The following is a 22,723-nucleotide window of genomic DNA, read 5'->3' on the forward strand; positions in this document are numbered from 1 at the left end:
TAATAAATATAAAATTTTATAATAATATTTTCCATAATGTCAATACCCAGGGAGGAAAATGCGTTTGTATGGAAAGCCGGTCGTCCTTTTTCCTCTTAACAACAGTTCCGCAAATGCCAATGCAGTATCTACTTGATATAAAGTTCCACCGTTGTCACACACCGGTAGTAAAGCGAGCATTTGGTTCTAGGCTGGCGCTGGCTTGGCGGAGGCTAGGTCGTTAAATATGCAGCCCTAGGCATAAGGCACGTGTTTATTGCGGTTGGTGGCTTGTGACTGCAAACAAATAGTAGTCTAAAACGGCTCGGTACCGGTATTGAAATAAATATCGATCCGAAACCGTTTTTTTCGTTCATTAAAAAAAAACGAAACCTAAAAAATGGTCTTTTTCCTTACCGATAAGAAGATGGAAAGACATTTTAATCTTTATGAATTTCATATCATCTTTGAAATACCTAAATTGAGTGCTTATTTCAGCACGACTCACCCTTGAAAACATTTTTCCCTGTTTCACTCTCGTTGGCGTCGGTAAGGCTGGGGTTAAATCATGGGCGACGCGCTAACGTGCCAATTAAAGTTTTACACTACTTACACTTTTTTTTTTGGACTTCTATTTAAGGAATGTCTTAGAATTCAGTTTAGGTCCGGTGTGTAATTAATTACACCTGCATACTTACAAGAAATCCTTATAGGTGAATAGGGCAAGGGTAATAAGGGCAATAGCCCTTATTGGCTCTTTCCATAGAGCACCATTTTGAGTGCCTGTCACTCCGCTAGGCTTTGTAGGTTGATCTTTGAAAGAAAAGGAAGAAAGATTTTTGAAGGAACAAAATAAAAAAAATAGAATACCATTTGATTTAAATCTGTTTAATACATATTTTATCTGTAGGCGACATTTGAAAAGACTCCTTCCAAACTAAGTGTAAGTACAGTGCAGGAGAAAATAAATAAATAAACGTATAATTATTACATCCGTTATTATAATTACTTATTTAACTGTAATAAATTATTTATAATTGGCAGTGCTAAGAATATCTCCCGAAGCGATCTAGGGTCGACGCTTCTCCGTGCTCTTGTGGTACAGTCACCATCAGATATATCGGAGCGGCCAAGGTGCTTATAAATATCTGAACACTTCTTTATTGTCAAGGCGTTAGAGTGCGTGTTCAGATGCCGTTGAGCACCTCGGCCGCAATCAAATATAGGTACGGCCAAGGTGCTCGAGAACAACGTCATGCTCTCTGGCAACCCCACGTTGTGTTTTGGCATTTATTATATGAGGATTTAATACACTGGTGTGGTGGGAACCAATACCATGATTATTTTAAAGAATATTCCTGAAACGCTGTCCGCCTGACAAAGTGGCCAATACACACACAGGGTACACTTTTTGTTACTACACTTTCCAATACATTTTCCGCTTTGGCTGTCATTTTGGTATTAAATGCTGAGTATTAATTTAACCCTTTAATTCACAATATAGGATAACCCTTACATAGAAACATAAAATTAATAACTTTGACCCTTTTGCATTTTTTCATAACCAGAAGCATTTAGTACAATCGAGCGTCAATGAGGCGAACTCGCTAGTCGCTACTTCGGCCATTTTTCGCGTTTTAAAGGGTTAAACCATAATTCGCGCATTATTTTAACAAAATGGGGCTTTTTTGCGAACATTGCATTAACTTCTTTCTCCTGACGTTTTAAACGTTCTTAAAGTAAAAAGACATTAGTCTCATTTTGCTAATATAAAGTGCTTTTTTGGAACCACAAGAGCTGGCAAAGCTTCGGCTCAAGTCTAATCTACGGCTATTCATGTTTAGGTACAAGCTTTTATATTAGGTAGGTATCTTTTAATCTAATAAACCCAAACTCAATAAAAACAGGTGTTCTAGATGAGAATGAACCTGTTTTTTTTGCTTTCAAGTGTAGTTTCTATATTGATGTTATTTGGACTTTTTGGCACATTCTATATTCTTTGGTTTGGATGGTTATCAAGCGTAAATGCTTGTACTAAGGTTTGTTTATATAATTGATTGAATTACTATACTAAGTTAATATATTTGAACAATTGCTAATGAACAGATACCCGGTAAACCCTATGTTATACCTAAACCCAACTACCTAATTACCTAACTATGGTCTAAAGAGAATTCCGCCAGTGTCGCTTACGCTTCGCTTGCGCTTCGCTTTCGCTTTCGCTTTGCTTTTAATTTTAATGAGAATGTTGGGAAGCAAAGATTAGATTTGCCAGTTTTTTTTTAGGAGCCGAAAATATTTTTTTGTAGGTTCTTATTTTCCTATTTGAGTTCCGTCCGTAAGCGACACTCGGTTGGACTGGTCCTTAAATGGATTATTTTTAATAGTCTAATCCCTAATATTTCAAAAAGTCCAAAGCAGCACCATAAACTGTATTTTTTTGTCTTTTGCTCCATTTTCGTCCAGGACGTCAAATCTAATGTTTTTACAGCGAGACAAAATCCCGTCAATCAACGCATTGAAGACTTTGGGGAGTTCTCTTCCTAGTCATTTCCTTTGTGATTTAGAATTAATTGCTTTTCATGCGGTCCTGTTACTGTTAGATTATATGCGCCAACTTTATAAATGGACCGCTTTTTAACCATTGAGACATTATTACTATAGAGAAGCCATACCAAATAATGAAATTGTAGCAATTGCAAATTTGAACAACACGTAAGCGCCGTAAAAATTTATGGCGCTTGCGCGTTTAGGTCGCGAGACTTACGCTCCGCTTCTATGGTTTGTTGTCAAAACAACATCAACTCATGGCGCAAAATACTGGTTCTGTGTGCCGGTTAAATTCTATTATACGTTAGTAATAATAGTTCAATGCTTTTAAAGCCTGCATTTAGTGGTCAGCTTGAGTCTCTTTAGCGCACTGGAATTTTTACTTTCCCACCATTTACTTCCACAGATCTAATAACAATTAGTTTCTCTAAATGATTCAGTCCAGTTGGTCCTAAAGACTTTCATCAAGCTACACCAAATCACCAATTTGATAATAAATGTATTCTAATTTAGAATCGATAGTAACATTCGGCTTTGCCGCACAAAAGAGGAAATCGCGGCATGCCGTGGCGTGTCACGCCGTGTAGGTACTACACCTACACTGGACTTTGCCTCGATGTAAAATAATTCACTTTAATAATCCGAACTATAACTACATATTGGATCCTTTAATTATGGCTTTCCGTTGGTCTGTAAAGAAGCTTGAAAAGTGCTTAAGAGTAGCTACGATACAAAAAAGCTTAGTTAAAGATCCCTTTACTAAAACACAGCTAACTTTATGTACAAAACTTCCATACTTAGAGGAATGGCTTTGGCCATATTTTAAAATTAAGTAGCTGCCTTTTAGTAACGAATGATGACAATGCCATGGTCCCTGCGGAAAGGGTCCGCGAGGTCTACTCAAGAAAAAGTTGAATTAGAACCTGATCATATTCAGAGAAAAAAGTTTATCATGAGTATCATGACAGGACTAAAGCGTTCAACCTTTTCATCCGGACTCTAAAATACTACACCAATCGAGTATTTAAACGAGCTGTCGACACGAACTGACACTTCCCGCGTCTCTCACACACGTATATAACTGTCCTTGTCACTCCTACGGCACGCTCGTGGTAGAATTTTGAGTCGGCAACATTGAGGATCCACTAGGGGGATCCGACTACGATTAAATCATATTGTCGGCTCACTACTAAGTACGACAGCGAATGATCCGAAGACGGTAAGCTATAGGGTCCTAGTCACTACACTATTAGGCCAGTACCGTGAGATCACTTTCACTTTGCACTTCAAAGTCAGTTTATACAGGGGGCTCCATGTCCCGCTGTAGCGACGTTAGTCAGGTGTGGAAAACCCACCCTGGTATCGGCGGTCACGCGTCAGGAACCCCGTGGATATGATGCTGATAGTTGTGGTTTAGCTTGTTAGCAAACTCGTGCATGATATCCCTGAAGATCACAGAGTCCAAGTTCTCTCCAAGGATGTACAGTAGATACCAGTCTCCCATCTTGGATCTGCGGACGATAGTGTCGACGTTGTCCCGCCGGACGAGCCTGAAGCGCATGCGCATCATGTAGACCCTCATGCGCGGAGAGAAGATGATGACGACGCGGTAGAGGAGGGTGATGAAGGTGAGGATGCCGAGGATCACGAACCAGAACCAGAGGAACACGTAGATCTTCTCGTTGACCACGTTCAGGGGCAGGATGCAGAGGGCGTCGTGCCTCTCCACCTCGCCCGAGGAGCCGAACTTGTTGAACAGCGTGCACTTTACCATCCTGGAAATAAAGTTCGGTTTTGAATGTCGGCTTTAGTTAACCTACGACTCTCAACTCTCAACAATTGTTAGTGAAGAGTCGAAACTTTGTAGTTCTGATCTTTAATTAGAACTTGATAACTGGGGAAGACCAGTGAAAGCTAATTGAATTGTGACTGAGGAGACTTGTGACATCGTCGATTTTTGGGAATCTATTAACTAATAAGTCTAATAACCAGCTCGCAATAGCGCGCGTTTGTTAGTTCAAGTAACTAGCTAACAAACGCGCACTGTTGCAAGCTCGCTAACAGTTGTCAGGTTCCAAAAAGTCAACGATGTCATAATACTTAGTAGTTACCTTGGCAATACATCAATAGATATATACAGTATTATACAGTGCTTACATGCTTGTGGTCGGACTCGGTAAGGATAAATAAAAATATATACTCCATAAAGTTCACCTTACCTCAACATCGTGAGGAAACCGGACTAATCCCAATAAGACCTATTTTACCCGCAGGTCAGATGGCAGTCGCTTTCGTAAAAACTAGTGCCTAGTTCATGGGATTAGTTGCCAAGCGTACCCCAGGCTCCCATGAGCCGTGGCAAAATGCTAGGACAACGCGAGAAAGATGATGATGAAAGTGGACCTTACCTCGGGAAGACATAGATCATGGGGTCCACGCGGTCCTCCTGGTCGGACTCCATGTACTCGATGACGTTGAGGCCGAACGCCATGAACTCGCCGTCGAAGAAGCGGTTCATCAGGAACATTTGCCCTGGAACAAGAGGCACGATCATAGATGGTAAGATTGTAATAGATGTGCTTTACGCGTGCGTCCGTGAGGGACAAAACATAGGCAATGCGACACTATGATTGGTTCAATTTATTTGTTGCCCATAATAATCCATATTAATTTATGGTGGGGAATAAAAAAAAATGTGAGACTGTGACAAGGACAAACAATAGGTAATAGCGCTTTCGCTGCTACTCCTACTGAAAGATACAATAAGACTATGCCATTCGGTAATTTCCCCCACCCCTCATGCCTGATCTAGTTAAAATGCTGCGCTGGTCAAACATTGTCCTCATAATATCATTTAAAAAGTTAATAAATAATCGCATCGAAAGTCAAAAATAAATCTTTGCACTAGAGTCTGTTCGGAAAGAGAAGAGCCGTGGAATGTATTGGGCCCCATCTTGGAGGATATAATCAAACGGAGACGCCATGTCTGTAATTTTCTGTACAAAACAGTCTGCCGATTTTTGCGGGGGAGGGGAACGTCAAATGTATGCGTAACGTAAAAATAGCCATGTCAGATAAACGTCAGTCCATACATTGTGTTTGACCGTTGGCCGCCTATTTTCGACAGAGGGGAAAGCCCGTTAATGGCTACTCCGTTTAGTTGTATCCTCCAAGGGCCCCATACATCCCACGACTCTTCTCTTTCCGCACAGACTATACCTATTACATACATTCAAACAAAAAAATAATTTTCCAAATCGGTTCAGAAATGACGGACTTCTGAGGTTACATAAAAAAAACCGGTAGAATTGATAACCTCCTCCTTTTTTGAAGTTTGTTAAAAATGATCATCAAAAATTGTTTGCTACATTGGTGTATTGCAATTTTTTTTTCATTACCATTAATTACTTAAAACATTCACTGCCCGCCAGGCGTGTTCTCTGTTCTTAATAGGCGCAAATCGCTACATGATTGTTCTTGTGTTATCGGCTACGCTAGTAGCTCGTAGCGCGTACCTCTCGCGCTGGCACTGAAGGTGTGAATTGTCCAGCGAACAGAGGGTCTACCGCCAAAACCGAAATTCGCAAATTGCGGGGATCTTTCTCTTTTACTCTCATCAAGTCTTGATGATCAAGACGTAATGAGTGACAGAGAAAAATGCCCGCAATTGACGAACTTCGATTTTCGCGGTTATAGCCCAGAGCATGGCTACTACCGATAAAATCGAAATTCGCAAATTGCGGGCATCTTTCTCTGTCACTAATTACGCCTTCATTGGAGTAACAGAGAAAGATCCCCGCAATTTGCGAATTAACGGTAAAAAATTATAACTTTCGGGTGCACTGTAAACTGCATGAAACTCCTGCATTTTCCATAACCCGCGACTCGGCTAAAAGGCCGCATTCGACCTGTCAACAGAGCAGTGCTGACACTAACGCGGCCGCTGATTGGTATTCGTGTCGGCTCCTGTTTCCAATAACAACACAACGAATACGCTGAGGAGGCGCTTCGGTGGGCCACGGAACGAGCGGATTTCATATTATAACAAGTTTTTTATCTGAAATTTTTTTGGGGTTTTCTTATTCTTTCGAGCTTGGCTAGGTGTGTGCGTTAAAGTTTTCTTCTTAATATGGATGCATAGTTTTATAACTTTACGGAAGGTTTTAAGGTAATTTTCTATCGAAGTAAAAACTTAGCTTGTGTAAAGTTAGGTTGATTAGAGTCTATGTCGGATATTTTTGCGTGCTTCGCTGTGCAAGATATATTATTATTGGAGGTGAGATGTTTAACCACGGTATGATCAATCGATCGATCAAATACCCATGGGCGTAGGCAGTACAGCATGGGCAGCAAACATACGTTTTCCGAACGCGGAAGTAGTAGGTACGGTAAAATTGCGCTTACCTATATTGTAGTTGTACCTATAGAATAAAGAACTCAACATTTCATCTAAAATCAGACGAAATATAAGCGATAACGTTATAAAAATCGGCTCGTATACAAGTTCTCGCTTCACGCTTATACTTACACAGCTTCACATTACATCTGGATCTAACACAGTATTTTTTCGCGAAGTTTAGTGGCCTCACGTTGGGATCCCCTGCCAGCTGTCGCGGGCCGCACGCGAACCACCCCGGATTGTAAATCAAACGTATTGAATTAAAACTATAACGACAAGGAAGTGACCTGCAGGGAGTGGCTGATGTGGCAAACGTTCAACCTGCTTTTTAGATTGGTTAATGCAAGGAAATAGAAAAATAATTATTTTGCTTTGTCAAAAATAAATCATTCTTGAAACAAGATTTGATAAGTGTTCCGCGAACAAAGTTTTGTGCGGAACACTAAAAATACAGCTAAGTACTAGTGTTTGGGAGAAATTGGGCAGTGAGAAAAACATCTTAAACAATATATTTCCGTTTCTTTTCCCTCATTTTGTGAACACCCTCTTTTTGCGAATGAAAAATAAAAGACAATGTTTACAAATTATGTCGTAGTTTTGCATAACTAGGTATCTAGGTATATCTCTAAAATAGACGAAATAAGTTCAAAGGTGTTCAAAAAATAGAATGGAACTCACAAATATCTCCTTGATTTAACGTAAATGACAAAAAACATGATTAATTCTTTTTACGGTATCGCTTGAAGATACTTTCGATTTTGGGACGCAGTACACGCTTTAAATAATTAATTTGCTTCGATCAAAAAAACTCGCAAAGTTAGTCCTAGAATTTTCTGACTGATTTGGAACTCGCATGCCTTACCGTTTAGCTCAATACCTCACCTCAAACTTTACTTTACTATTAAATCCTCAACTCCTAGAGGTCGATATTTGCCAGCCAAGAAACGCCCTTGAAATTTCAATTTAGTATTTTCTGAGGCTCTTTTCTGACCCCTTATCAAGACGGTGGGATTAAAAATAGTACCGGTAGGCCCACCGGTTGTGGTAACGCAGGTCCCACAGGTCGTCTAAAAGTACCTACCTATAACATTGACAAGAGCGAGCCCCTCGCACAGGTAGTACCGGTAGGCCCACCAGTTGTGGTACCGCAGGTTCTCCCACAGGTAGTCCAGGATGAGCTTCTTCTTGGTCTTCTTCTCGATCTCGGTGCACACGCCCACGTCCAGGTCCATCATGAGGGCGCGGATCTTGCCGCCCTCCCAGGACTTCCACAGCCAGCGGGGGGCATAGAACAGCATGGCCTGGGGGCAAAGGTACCATTTAAAACGACATCAGGAGGAATTTATTAAAAATATAACAACGAAAAAGTGACCTTCCAGAATTTGCATTTTGCACCGCAGTTAGCGTGTGAAAATGTTTGTGTTTCACTCGGAAGCAACGTTTGTTTAACCCTCGTTTCTTGAAACCCTGCAAATATAATGAATGAAACTTTAAAACACAATAGGTATTCCTACATCATAATACTTTTGTAGCGTCAATTTTTTTTCCCCTGTTGTAATAAAATACCTTTTAACGTTTCATCACGATTTTTGCTACATCCTACGACCTAAGTACGTCATAAAACTGCATACTGCAGACATATTCTAGCAGTAGATAAAATATCAATAAATTCCCGAAATCGCAGTATGAAGAGCCGCGATGAAACACACAATTACATTTATCGGCGTACACTGGTAACGAAGTTTACCAGACGAATCAATCTTGTGTAAGTCCAGCCGCACACTTTCATTTAAATAAAAATGACCGACTTCACAAAAAGGAGGATTCAGTTGCTAGCGCATATAAAACGGGATAATATTTTATTTTATCCTTTTTGAAGTCGGTTTTACTTTTTTTTAAGAGTAATTTTTTTATCTATTGCCTAAAATGCCTAAAATCCACCAATACTTTCGCTTGGTGGAAAAAATTATTTGGAGTTTTCACCTTTAGGCCTCGACACAGTTTTGAGATATTTAGTCAGCATGAGGTGAGGGGTTGACAAAGGTCAACCCCTTATTCATAAAACTTTAATTAGTTAATTTATATTTTATTCCTTTCTTACAAATAAGTAATTAAAAAAGTATAGTGTAATTTATAACTTAGATAATAAAAAGTATTGTAATAGTCACAGTTTGTTTGTATTATTCTTAGTGAGATAGCCTACAAAAACGTCTTGATATTAAAACTCAAATTCTTTTGAATCACGCTCCAAATCTTACATAATTATAATATACGAGATAGGTAACAGGAACGCACGACTTTCAAAAGTTTCAAAGCGTAGAGTCTCGTTAAACGGAGTCAAGTTGTTTCGAAGACTCATTCGAGTTGTTAAGAACTCTAGATGATAGTGTAGTATACTTAGAATAGGATTTTTCAGTGAGTACCTCTGTTGCCACAAGCTTTCATAACACGTTAACTTGACCCGAGTTTATAAACAAACTGCGCTCCTGACCCCGTTCTACACGAAAACTCCACACTAAATATCTAACTTTCGTACGGGTTTTACGATTGATTACATTCATTATTATTAACACGAGGCCACGTAGTACCATGTTAACGGATTATTTGTATATGAAGCTTATTACAAAGGCACAAGAACCAAACATGGTCAGTTAAGAGGGGAGATGGAAATCTTGAAAAAAAAAATACTAGAAACTATATTTGCAAGAGCAGACTCTAACCAAAACCTAAATTGGTTAAAATTGGCTCGTAAAAAATCAAGAAAAGTTTAATTTTAATTTATTTTATAATTTTAAATTATTTAATAATATTAATTTATTTAATAATTTAAATTTATTTTATAATTTTAATTTATTTTATAATTTTAATTTATTTTATTTTTTATTTTATTTATTTATTTTTTTTGTAGAGGGAGAAATATATTTTCTGTTTAATGGGCCGATTTTTATCTTGTTGTTGATTTATTTTCGTTAGTTTTGGATAAAATTTGTCTGATTTAAAGAGCTCCTCATTCTGGGTGGAATAAATACGAAATTCCAATTAGGACGAAAAAAAACTTAATTTTCCGTTGAGTTAATATTTTGATAGCAAACGGTGAAAACTCTAGTACCTATTCCCCAATTTATATCAAAATATTACGAAAAAAAATCGACAACCAAATAAAAATCGGCCCTAATACCATTAGTGGTTTAATTTGGGATAACCAATACTTGTTGGCATCCGTCCAATGATTGGCAAGTTCAATAGTCTTGAACTGGTCTTAACATGTCTTGCTCGATTTCTGTATTGATGATTTTTTCGACTTACATGCCTTTATTTATTAGCATCAGTACAATATGAGTAGTTACTGAGTAACCCTTTGAGTTTTCACTTAAAATACTGGAATTAAGTTATAATCGTTTTTTTTAAACTCCTGTCCCTCATTAAGACTAGTTTTATGGCCTCAGTGGAAACGGGTTAGGTATCACTAGTCAAGACTAGTTTTCCATCAGGTCTCCGTGAAACATAGTTTTAACTGGGATTTTACAGACAACACTAGTTTTCGCAAAGGCCCTAGGTGAAAAAGACTATGTATTTCATTAATAATTCAAAATAAATTTATGTTAAAACTAGTTTTGTGTAGCCCCTAAAATGTACCCGCTCTAAAAATGTAAATACATATAATTTTCAAGCAAAAAATACCTGTCGATAAACTCAAGTAAATACGAACAATAACGCGTTATTGGCAATGACAGGCGACAAAACATAAAAAATACTTTTTGCTTAAAAACAACACGGTATCAACCTATTTTGCGGCGGATCTAAGCCGAATGCAGTAGTTTCCCGTCATCGATATCTTATAACGGTGCACTTGCATTTACATCCAGGTTAACGTGCTGCGAACTTCGTCACACCACGCAAATAAAGCGAGAAAGGTAACAAGTACGTTAACGAACTAAGACACTAAGGGCTACTTATACTAACAGCTTTTTTAAAATTAATCTTATACAATTCGACCTAGTCCCACAGCAAGCTTAGTAAGGCTTGTGGGTACTAGACGACGATATATATAATGATATAGATTATTACTTAACACATTCATTGCCACCCAGCCAAACAAGACATCCGCGCCAGGCCCCAAAAATGTCTTCATATAAAGCTGTAGTACGAGTACCACGATCCCGACTATCGGGTCGTCCGGCCTGGGAACGAAATCATAAAAAAATACCCGATAGTCGGAAATTAAGAGAATGTTCTACAACGTGCACATTGCTAGGGGTGGAATTAAGTGGAATTTAGTTACGTTTATTTAATTCCATTTCATTTATTTGCATAATCAGGTACATTACAATAAACAGGTGTTATTTGTAAAGTAGGAGGTACATGATACCCTGGGCCCGATTCGGATTTTGTAATAGACATCTATTAGATATCTTTTAGACATCGCCAAGATACGATAACGATATGTTTAAGATCTAAACTGTCAAATTTGACATTTCTGCGATTCTGGAGATACTCTTAAACGATTTCCACAAGATATTACTTAGAGATCTAATTCACATATAATAGATATCTAACACGATCTATCGTAAAAGTGACATTGGTTGCCCGAATTGCGCTGCAAAAGAGAACTAGTTGAAATCTAAACTATAACGTATCTAGAATGGATCTAGTACGTGTCGTCTCTTGTGCATATCTTGAAGTTCGAATACGGCAGCCTGTCAAGGCATTGCAAAATTTCTTAAATAGGTACTATGTTTTATGAGTAACAGTATTATATTGTCATGCATAAGGGATTTCTTTTCTAAACAATCGATATCCAAGTATATTATTTACGATATTTAGTTTATTAGACGTCTCGTTTAAAGACTTCTCGTGGGATATGGAAATAGTAGGTAATTCTATGCGGAAAGTCGCTCGGTATGTCGTAGGCGGAAGCTATAGTAGTATTGAATATAGGGAGCTAGTAGCTTTCATGGTTATAGTGTTAAATTTGCATCGAATGACGAATAACTTGAAGATTTATTTGTCGGGCATGCTTTGGCATGGATCGCAAAACTAAATGGGCGCAGTTACTAATAAGTGGCGCAGTTATATTGTTAATATATTATTATATTCAAGGCAACCGAAGAAATATGACCACTACTTTGCAATTAGGGCATTTTAACGAATGGAAAATAAAATAGTATGGAATCATCGTAGGTCAAAACAGATTTACATTTATTCTTAGGTAAGTATATAGTAAAATGTACAATTAGGGCTTGCGTAAAATGTACAATCACGCGAGGTCGATATTTGGAGGTTGTCACGAATCACGTGAAATCTCCTGATATAAGGAGATCTCACGTGTATTTTTCTACGGTGAATGAAATTAAGAAAACATACCTACTTAGGCAAAAACGGGGTCAAAAAGTAGCCGAAAACAGCTCGCGCGATTTGTGCACAACCCCCTTATTTATCGGTCAGAATTAATTGAAGTGCCCAGTACTGGCACTGTAAATCTTTTACAAATAGAGTCACTAAATAAATATATCTATATAGGTAGTTCTCGTGTAAAATAATCCATAAGCACTATGAGGTAATTCAGTAGGCAATAAACAAAGAGCAAATTCGATTTTATATCTTATACCTTTAAACGAGCAATTTTTGTATATTTATTTATTTATATATATATATATATATATATATATATATATATATATTTCGGCGATCTCGGAAACGGCTCTAACCATTTCGATGAAATTTGGTATATGGGGGTTTTCGGGGGCAAAAAATCGATCTAGCTAGGTCTTATCTCTGGGAAAACGCTCATTTTTGAGTTTTTATATGTTTACCGAGCAAAGCTCGTTCTCCCAGATATTATAATTTATATTAATATTAATTTTATTATAATTTATATTTATATTAATATTTAAAAAAAATTAAGAAAATGGCTATTGGACTACTCTTTATACGATGTTAAAGATTTTTTTTGACCTACCGAATAATTTGTAAATGTAATTTATTAATAATAATGTAATGTATCTAATTTCATTGAATAACTGACATTGTAATTGTACCTATCTTGATATCTTAATTAAGCTGATTACTTAATTAATTTGAATATTATATAACAACGGACCCTAATACCAGTAATACCTAAATAAATTGACATGTAATATTTTAAATATTATAAATAAATGACTATGACTATGACTATGACTATATCATAATAATACAAAATTGAGGCTAATTCGAAATTACCTACACTCCGATGTCATTTTCAAATGTACGATAATAATGTAATGTATCTAATTTCATTGAATAACTGACATTGTAATTGTACCTATCTTGATATCTTAATTAAGCTGATTACTTAATTAATTTGAATATTATATAACAACGGACCCTAATACCAGTAATACCTAAATAAATTGACATGTAATATTTTAAATATTATAAATAAATGACTATGACTATGACTATATCATAATAATACAAAATTGAGGCTAATTCGAAATTACCTACATTCCGATGTCATTTTCAAATGTACGATGTACGAGCGAAGTGCACGCGCAAATGATAAGAACATGACATCATTTCGGCATTGGAATATAAATTTGAATTGATTGTTGAAATTGGCTCGACATTCTCGTTGTATATTTGCTCGTATACCCTACATGTATTATCTACCCCGTGCTCGGGCCAAATGTAGGCTATTCTTGGTATTTTTACGAGCGAGAAACGCAGGCTCAGCGTCAACAGGTCTATCTGTGCAGCCGGCCGAGCGTGAAGATACGCCGCACAGAAGAATGAGGGCTAAGGAACACGGCTGATGCTTCTATTTCATACGACTGAACTAGGACGGCGATGTTTTAACCAGTAAAACTTCCAGTAGATGCACGGAGTTTTAATATTGGACAATTAAAAGCCATGAAGAAACGGGAAACGAGAAATATGAACTCCTTCATTTCATTATCCAAGGGAAAAGATCATCCGGACGAAGACGTAACTCATGGCTCAAAAATCTCCGAACATGGTTCAAACAGAGCACACGCTCATTATTCCGCGCAGCTGTGTCTAAAGTTCGTATAGCCCTCATGATAGCCGACCTCCGGTAGGAGATGGCACTGGAAGAAGAAGAAGATATTATTATTTAGAAGCCATACCAAACAATCAAATTGTCGCAATCGCAAGAATCGCAACCTGTCCCACACGAACAATACGTCGTAAGCGCCGTAAAAATTCATGGCGCTTACGCGTTTGGGTCGCAAGTCTCATGCGCCGCTTCTTTGGTTTGTTATCAAAACAACATCAACTCATTCTATACGTTAGTAATTATAGTCCAATGTTAGGAGGGGGCTAATTGATAAACGTATCTAAACCAAATGCAAGTCCAGTCTTGCAGACTTTGGAGATCTGTTTTTAATTATTAATATCAATCACATTTTCAATACTACGGTCGAGTGTACAAACATCTTTACAAGCCAAATATATCTACACGACCCTATTGTCAGTGTCTTAGCGAGGAAAGGCGAAACCTTTTTTTTTCTATGTAATAAATTATTTTAATAATCTGCTTTCACGAAGCAATTTGTCACCCACATAAACCTAACCTATTCTGCGATAATCGCAAAGCGAAAGCCCCACAGCATCGCGCCAAAAATACGTCAATGCCTACATACCCATAATACATGAGCACTAGTAGGATTAGAGCGCGTCCCCAGGGTGGCGGCGGAATTGGGGCCCACAATGCCGCTTATCTGATTGACTGTGAATTATACTCCTGGCCTGAGAGAGCGCATTCCTAAACTATGTATGTTAGGGACTTATTTTACGATTTTGAGAAAATAATAACAAGTACCTAAGAGGTTTCTATTACCTCAAAACACTATGAAAATAAATTTTAAGTCATTCCTGTAACTGTGTCGACTTTTATGCCATTCTCCCATAAAATGTATGAAGGTAGGTAGGTAGGTAGGTATTAGTTAACCAACTTTATTCCTTTTTTTCATATTAACGTATGTAGGTACTTAGAAAGTACAGGGCTCGTGTGCAGAAACGTATCATTTTCTGCACACTTTTTAAGAGAACAACGACCCACTTTGAGAAATGAAAAGGGGTTTCCCTATAAGACGGGTGCAATTTGGTTTGACTTACTATAAGTCGATGTCGATAAGCATGATATTTAATTAATCACTAGTGCTGGTTTTTGTCCCCCAAAAATCAGGCTATGTAAATGAAAGAAATCACAGCACTTACATAAAAATAAAAACATATAAAAAGAGACAGCAGACAAAACCAGGGCATTGCACCCCATCGGTCAAGCCGACGCGATCCGGAGATAAGTCGGCAGATCCATCTGCAGATAAAGGATGTGTCCGATAAATCTTGCATTCGCACTCGATCATTAATATCTGGGTGCAATGAACGGCTGCATTTAGCACGATACTTTGTGGGTGAAATATAACGCGCGGTTTTAAAAACGGAGTCAACTATTGTTTGCTTTAAAACGCGCGTTTTTTAAAACGCAGTTAATTTTTGTTTGACAACGGATACCTATGTAGAAGTTATTAGGTATTGGATAGAAAAATGTCACGAGTTTTTTGTCGTAATATTTGTTTTAGTCAGGTATTAATAGCTGCTTTCGTTAATTTGTAATTTTAATATGTAGGTCACCAGGGTACTTTGTTGTATTTCAAGTATATACCAATATTTTTTATATCGTGTAATAACAATGAATACTTTAAAGATTTTTTGCCATAAAATACCTTTTTTAAACAAGCCACACAATTGACACAATAATATTCGAATACCTATTTAATTTTTTGCTTGTATTACCTTGTGTAAAAGTGTTTAAATAGACCTATTTGCACATAAAAGGACGATGTTCGATAAGTAAATCTTGCAATTGCGCTTCGTCATTAAATTTGATCTGTTATTTAGCAGGTATTACTTGCAAATATTTTTGCGATACCCTACCAGGGTCCATATGCCTATATGTTACTATGTAGTCTATTCGTATGTAGTATAAATACATATGTACATTGGATGCAAAATAAAGATCTCTCTATAGATCTCTGCATGGGTGCGGGGTGGGGTGGTATTTTTGCGCTCCATATGTATGTGTATAACCTATCTAAGATATAGTTATTGAATATCACTGTAAATATATGACTAATAAACTCGGCGTTAAACTGCAGTGCGCGGTCTGTTCCCGCAACCCGTCGCTAATAAAGTTTGTTCCGGGAACGAGGGCTCGATCGCGGTATTAACAGTTTATTGATCCGTAAAGACGCGGGCATCCGGCCGCCGACGGGTTAGCGGGTAGCGGGTTCCAATCCCGGAACGGACACAAGAACATATTTGGCTCATGCACATATTAAAAAAAAAACTAATCTCCTCCTTCATTGAAGAAGATAAAGCAGTCTTGTGGTCCACTGATTTAAACTTTCATGATTTTTACACACCATTAATTTATAAAACGGTCTTAATCGCGTATAATTAAGTTTTAACATTTACCTCCGACGTTTCGAGGAAGGCATTGTCCCCGTGGTCTCGGAGAAGACTGGCTAAGTTGCCATAAACATCTAGCCGCGCGATTTTCTCCGAGACTACGGCGACAACGGCGTCCTCGAAACGTCGGAGGTAAATCTTAAAATTTAATTGTACGGTCGAGTTCACGAACATACCAACCAACCCAAACATATACAAACCAACCAGCCAACCAACGAGTCAACGTTCCAAAACCATATTTGCTCGACCTTATGGCCAGTGCCTTAGAGGCGTGTCAATATATTTATGGAACGTTGGCTTGTAAAGATGTTTGTGAACTCGACTGCGCCTGACAACTCCTAAATGATCAAGTGATTCTAGGTCATAATACTCTAGCAACAAGTACTATGATGGCATGTTAAACTATAGAAACATAAGTCCTTCTCGCTCCCAGGATAATGCTGATGTAAGAATTTTTGAGGACTGATTAAAGGCGCCTAAGACTTGTATGTAAAGTTAAGTAGGTAATTATATAGACCTAAGGGTACCTGGAATTTAAAGTGTTTTTTTAACCGACTACGGAAAAGTTTAAAAGACGTGTTATGATCTCTACGTCTCTTAGAGTCAGAGCCCATACCATGAGTCACTGACAGTGTCAAAAGTGACATATACGCTATCGAGAACGTAATTCACTTTCTATACATCCCGTTCCCACTAATATGCGAGTACGAGCGAGATGCATAGAAAGTAAATTACGTTCTCGATGACGTTTATGTCAATGACAAACTGATGGTAGTGGTACAGATGTCAGATACTACTTACCCCTGCACACTCGGTAATGACAAAGTGTATGCCAATTGCCTACTTCAAAATATAATTACGTATTATATTGTGGTTAGATATGTTGACATGATATTTTTTTCCTAGCCTATCTGAGTGTCCCACTGCTGGGCAAAGGCCTATATGATATATTATGCTGATTAAAAATAACCATAACTACTGAGGTATCATGTTGTAGCACTTAAATCAGGTTATATAGTTATTAAATATAAAAACCGGCAAAAAGCGAGTCGGACTCGCGCACGAAAGGCTCCGTACCATTAAGCAAAAAAGCGGCCAAGTGCGAGTCGGACTCGCCCATGAAGGGTTCCGTATTTAGGCGATTTATGACGTATAAAAAAAAACTACTTACTAGATCTCGTTCAAACCAATTTTCGGTGGAAGTTTACATGGTAATGTACATCATATAATTTTTTTAGTTTTATCATTCTCTTATTTTAGAAGTTACAGGGGGGGGGGACACACATTTTACCACTTTGGAAGTGTCTCTCGCGCAAACTATTCAGTTTAGAAAAAAATGATATTAGAAACCTCAATATCATTTTTGAAGACCTATCCATAAATACCCCACACGTATGGGTTTAATGAAAAAAAAATTTTTGAGTTTCAGTTCGAAGTATGGGAACCCCAAAAATGTATTGTTTTTTTTCTATTTTTGTGTGAAAATCTTAATGCGGTTCACAGAATACATCTACTTACCAAGTTTCAACAGTATAGTTCTTATAGTTTCGGAGAAAAGTGGCTGTGACATACGGACGGACAGACAGACGGACAGACGGACAGACAGACAGACAGACATGACGAATCTATAAGGGTTCCGTTTTTTGCCATTTGGCTACGGAACCCTAAAAACGGCAAAACAATCACATATATTGTATGGGCACTTAAATATTTATTTTATTCTGTGAAAATTTCAACTGTTTAGGTTCATGAGTTTCAGCCTGGTGACAGACAGACGGACGGACGGACAGATGGACAGCGGAGTCTTAGTAATAGGGTTCCGTTTTTACACTTTGGGTACGGAACGCTAAAAATTTTCATGGAGCACCCAGTGGCACATTTTACGGTACCGTGCCTATGTTACGTCAAATACACTGTCAAATTCGGCACAAAGTTAGATTTGACAGATTGTGTACGCAGCCCAACAGTCTGAAGGAGGCCTAATTCGCTCAACGATGTGTACACAGCCTAACAAAGATGGCAGACTCATTATGTATGGCCACGCGCACTCGTAAACCGTAACCAAGTGTTAATCAGGGCTAAGGGGGAAATACTAGATTAGGTTTTTCAGCTCTGAGAACTACTAGGCCTAGGTATTGCACCCTAAAGAAGCCTCAAATCTCTAAATAGTTTAAAAGTCTAGGTTCGACCTGGCTAATAGTTTAACATCCTTATACATTATGTATGTTTGACCGTACCGGTTATATACTTCTGAGCCGATTTTGTTGATTGAGATGACAACGAATTCGTTTGTAAAGCTTATTTAAAATAAGTGACCTAATTCAGAACAATGGTAGGTCCTTTGCAAAAAAAACCATCATGATCAAATGTAACGCCAAAACCGAAAAACATTAAGATTTCCACAGATAAAAAAGCTGCATTAAAACCCTTAACTTTTAAAAATGGCGCTGTTCATTGTCGCACAAATGTCCACTGGCTCCCGCTATCCTGAACCCCCACAAAAAGGGTAAAATATGTATAGTTGTCTAGGGGACTTAGGACTTTTTGTAAAGAGTTGGTTCGGCTAATTTTGGCAGCAGCGTTGTTTACGAGGTGGCTGAATTCAAGTGGAATCTATGCAAATACTTAGGATGCTAATGTGGCTGTAGAATGGGGTTCCTTTGAGGTGATTCCGCTTTTAAAATACACGAAAATGATAAGATTGATTGCTAAGATGGTGTTGATTATTTCATAGGGAAGCTATGCCACTTGTTATACTTAAAATTGTATCTAGTTATGTATTTTAAAAGACACAAAAACGACGTAATGAATATTTTAGAAAGTATGTCACAATGTAAGTTTAATTAGCCTGAAAACCTTTTTAATAAGCGCCCGAAAGGAACCAACGTATGAAAAAAACCAGCTGAAACCGTTTTGTGAAAAGTTAAAACGCACTAAAGGGTTACCGGCGAGGCTTAGGGCCAAATTCGGATTTTGTAATATACATCTATTAGATATCTTTTAGACATCGCCAAGATACGATAACGATATGTTTAAGATTTAGATTTAGGTTAGCCTGTCAAATTTGACATTTCCGCGATTCTGGAGATACTCTTGAACGATTTCCACAAGATATTACTTAGAGATCTAATTCACATCTAATAGATATCTAACACGATCTATCGTAAAAGTGACATTGGTTGCCCGAATTGCGCTGCAAAAGAGAACTAGTTGAAATCTAAACTATAACGTATCTAGAATGGATCTAGTACGTGTCGTCTCTTGTGAATATCTTGAAGTTCGAATACGGCAGTTACTTTGTGCAATCGCTCTAAAAAAACCAAACAAGAAAAAAACATCTCGTATTAATATCGAACTATTAGCATCGCATCCGAATGCGAACTGCCGGTGACCCAATGGACAAGTTAAATTTTTTTTACATAAATAATTAACAGATATATTTTTGGGCAAATGTTTTAAATATAACGACAGGAAAATAAAACCATTTTGAGCTAAATAGGTAACATAATATATCGAATGCTTCGCGTCTGCCTCTCTATCGCTTGCATTATTTTTTGAGCGAGAGCGAGCGACACCGTGACCCACGGGACCATAAAAAAACGTTGACTAATTTAACTGTTTCTTTTTTTAAGTTTTTGTATAAACACCCTAAAAAGTCACGAAAATAAAACCATCGTGTTGCTAATATCGAGTGTTTAGCATCGCATCTGAATGCGGGGCCGGTGACCCAATTTGGAGGCTTGCTCTTTAACCGGTGTTTCGGCGCCTTAAGATTATAATATACAGGGTGGCTCGACCTAATAGGCAGGGGGAAATAAGATTTTTTTTTAAAGTTTGGAGTTAAAAAAAGCATTCAAAAAATTTCGACTTAAAACCTGACTGTTTTTAACTAATATCATTAACACTAAAATCAATATCAATATTTTATTTACGTTGCTTAAATGGAAAATAAAATATTAATGATTAAATATCAACCCACCTACATTCGAAATAAAAAAAACATGCGTGCGAAAAACAAAACTCACCATATTAGTTACTCGGTTATCAATTTATCATTAACTACAAAAACACGGATGTTCTTTTAAAAACATTCTGTTTTCAAAAATGGTGAAATCCGGATTTCAGAACAGCTTGTAAAAAAGGTAAGCTTAACAAATGCTTGGCATTTTCGCAAATTTATTTAGCATCCACAATGAAGTTAACAAACTGTTATTTTATACAGTTTTAAGGCAGCTATTGTGTTACACAGTTTTTTAAAAACCGACTCCTGTTACATATATTACGGCAAACAAAACGTTTTTTTTTGTGTGAAAAGTTATATTTTTCATGAAATTATTAATTCTTATCAGGCGAGCACATTTTGAGTATTCCCAATAACTACAGGGAGATTCAATAAAAGGATCCGAAATTGCAATTTTTGACAGTATGTACACTCCTTTTAGTCATATACTCTAATATAGACCTATAATTTTTGAAGTCTGCGTCAAACATCTTCATTAGGCAATCCTGAGTTCACTGAGTTATCATTTGAGACCTAATGGAATCCCTTCCTTAATTGTTTACAAATAGGTAAACGACGGATTAAATTGAGTTCTATTACGGATTACCCGTGGGCCACTACTGCATATTTGAGACTTCAATGCAATGCATTTCTACCGGGGTCTAGTAAAAAGCAAAACGCGTAGTTGCAGTACATTTCGTCCAAATTATCAAAGTAATGAGCAAAATGTGAACCGGCTTGGCTCCACAGCGTAACCAATACACGTTTCAAAACGGTGCTAAGAAAATAAAAGAAGATACTGGTACTCATTTAAGATTCTAAAGATACTGCAACACGATCTGACCTAATTCTCGAGTCTACGGGTGTTTAAAAAAATAAACTGTTAAAAAAACATTCAAATACCACCCATTTGGCTTCGTTTTCTCTTTTACATGTCAATTTAAATTCAAGACTAAAACGAGGCGCAAAGTAAGGTTTTTTCAGTTGTGCTGCAAAATGGCGTAATACGGAAAACAGATAAGAATCGTGTGAGTGCACAAAGACTGTAAAGGATGCTAAATACGATCGTTTCGGATGACAGCGATTTTATACGCGATGTTGACACAGCATTATTTAAGTAGGATGTTTCAAGATTAAGTCACATCACATTGGCAACTAATCGGCTTTAGAATTTTAATATAATTTGTAACTTAGATGATTCGCTAGATTTTCCATACAAATCGTATGCAAATGCAAGCCCGAGTTGCAATTTTCGATGTTAATTAGCAGTAGCATTTAAAGCGTCACAGTAATTTGAGACGTAATTGTTATTACTTTTGGCTTTGAGATATTTCTGACTGGTCATTAATGACTTCGTGAATCAGTAAAACTTTACTGTAACGAAAACGCTACATTAACAGCAAGGACATTTTGTGTTAGTTTTGCATAAAGCTTAAGTCACTAAGCTTATTGCCCGTGAAAAGATTCAATATGAACTAATGGCCATGACCTACAGTGACAATCAAAATATATGTAGGTATTGGTGATTCCGCCGCCAAATTTTTACAACACTCAAATATGTTTTCAAAAAGTTGTTGTCAGTCTACAACAAGAAAGATAAAGTATAGTCTACACCAGTAAACACTTCTATTTTACGCAATTTTTTATAACATCTATAAATTTGTTTAATACATTATTATGTGTACTTACGTATTTATACTAATTATTCAGGTGGTGGCTTGCGGACTCCGGCACATGCACATCTGGAATACCACGGACTACGTTAGCGAACCGTTCTTATATCGGTCGGCGTGGTTGCAAGTCTTTATTTAACTTTCGTCTCTAGTTTAAAGTCTGACTACAAGTTTAAAATGAGGACCAATTATTGACCCCTGAGACACCATGATACTCGAAGGGACACATAATACACATTGTTTGTATCAGAATTGGTTTTATTTAGGTACTTTTAGGGTCATTATATAAATAATCTGGAAGTTATTACTTAAAACACTTTAAATTAGCGGGGCATCAAGCATACACAAATCAATTGCTTTAGATAAACCTAAAGGCATGAATTGGAATTGGTAATTTCATCTTTCAGTATAAAAAAAGAAGAAGATGTAAGAAGCTTGAAGGTCCGGGGAATGGATTGTATTTATTGAGTAAATGATAAAACTTGATTCTGGTTTAATAAAAAAAAAAAACAATGAGTAGACTTTTGACAAGAAGACTGCAACCACGCTCCACCGCAACCAACAATGATTTCGCTTCGCTTGAAGAAAAGAGGCAATATAATATTGACTTATTTCAAATCGTGAGTGAGAGACAACACCAGAGGTGTA

General features: G+C 37.3%; 1 protein-coding gene across 7 annotated transcripts in view; it reads right to left on the bottom strand.

Annotated features, from left to right (window-relative positions):
* Positions 1-3,132: 3,132 nt before the first annotated feature.
* Positions 3,133-22,723, bottom strand: part of LOC134661534 (innexin shaking-B) — a 76,005-nt gene continuing 56,414 nt past the window's right edge. For 4 of the 7 annotated variants that reach the window (XM_063517664.1, XM_063517660.1, XM_063517657.1 and 1 more), the window contains 3 exons: positions 8,010-8,229; positions 4,938-5,061; positions 3,133-4,304 (listed from right to left, as the gene is read on the bottom strand). In XM_063517664.1, the coding sequence (XP_063373734.1) occupies positions 3,899-4,304; positions 4,938-5,061; positions 8,010-8,226 (747 nt within the window). In that variant the 5' untranslated portion in view covers positions 8,227-8,229 and the 3' untranslated portion in view covers positions 3,133-3,898. Of the gene's footprint in view, positions 4,305-4,937; positions 5,062-8,009; positions 8,230-22,091; positions 22,145-22,723 lie in introns of all 7 variants that reach the window. The other 3 variants (XM_063517663.1, XM_063517662.1, XM_063517661.1) reach the window with 1 other exon arrangement.

This window comes from Cydia amplana, chromosome Z (genome assembly GCF_948474715.1).
Source record: "Cydia amplana chromosome Z, ilCydAmpl1.1, whole genome shotgun sequence".
Taxonomy (NCBI): Eukaryota; Metazoa; Arthropoda; class Insecta; order Lepidoptera; family Tortricidae; genus Cydia; species Cydia amplana.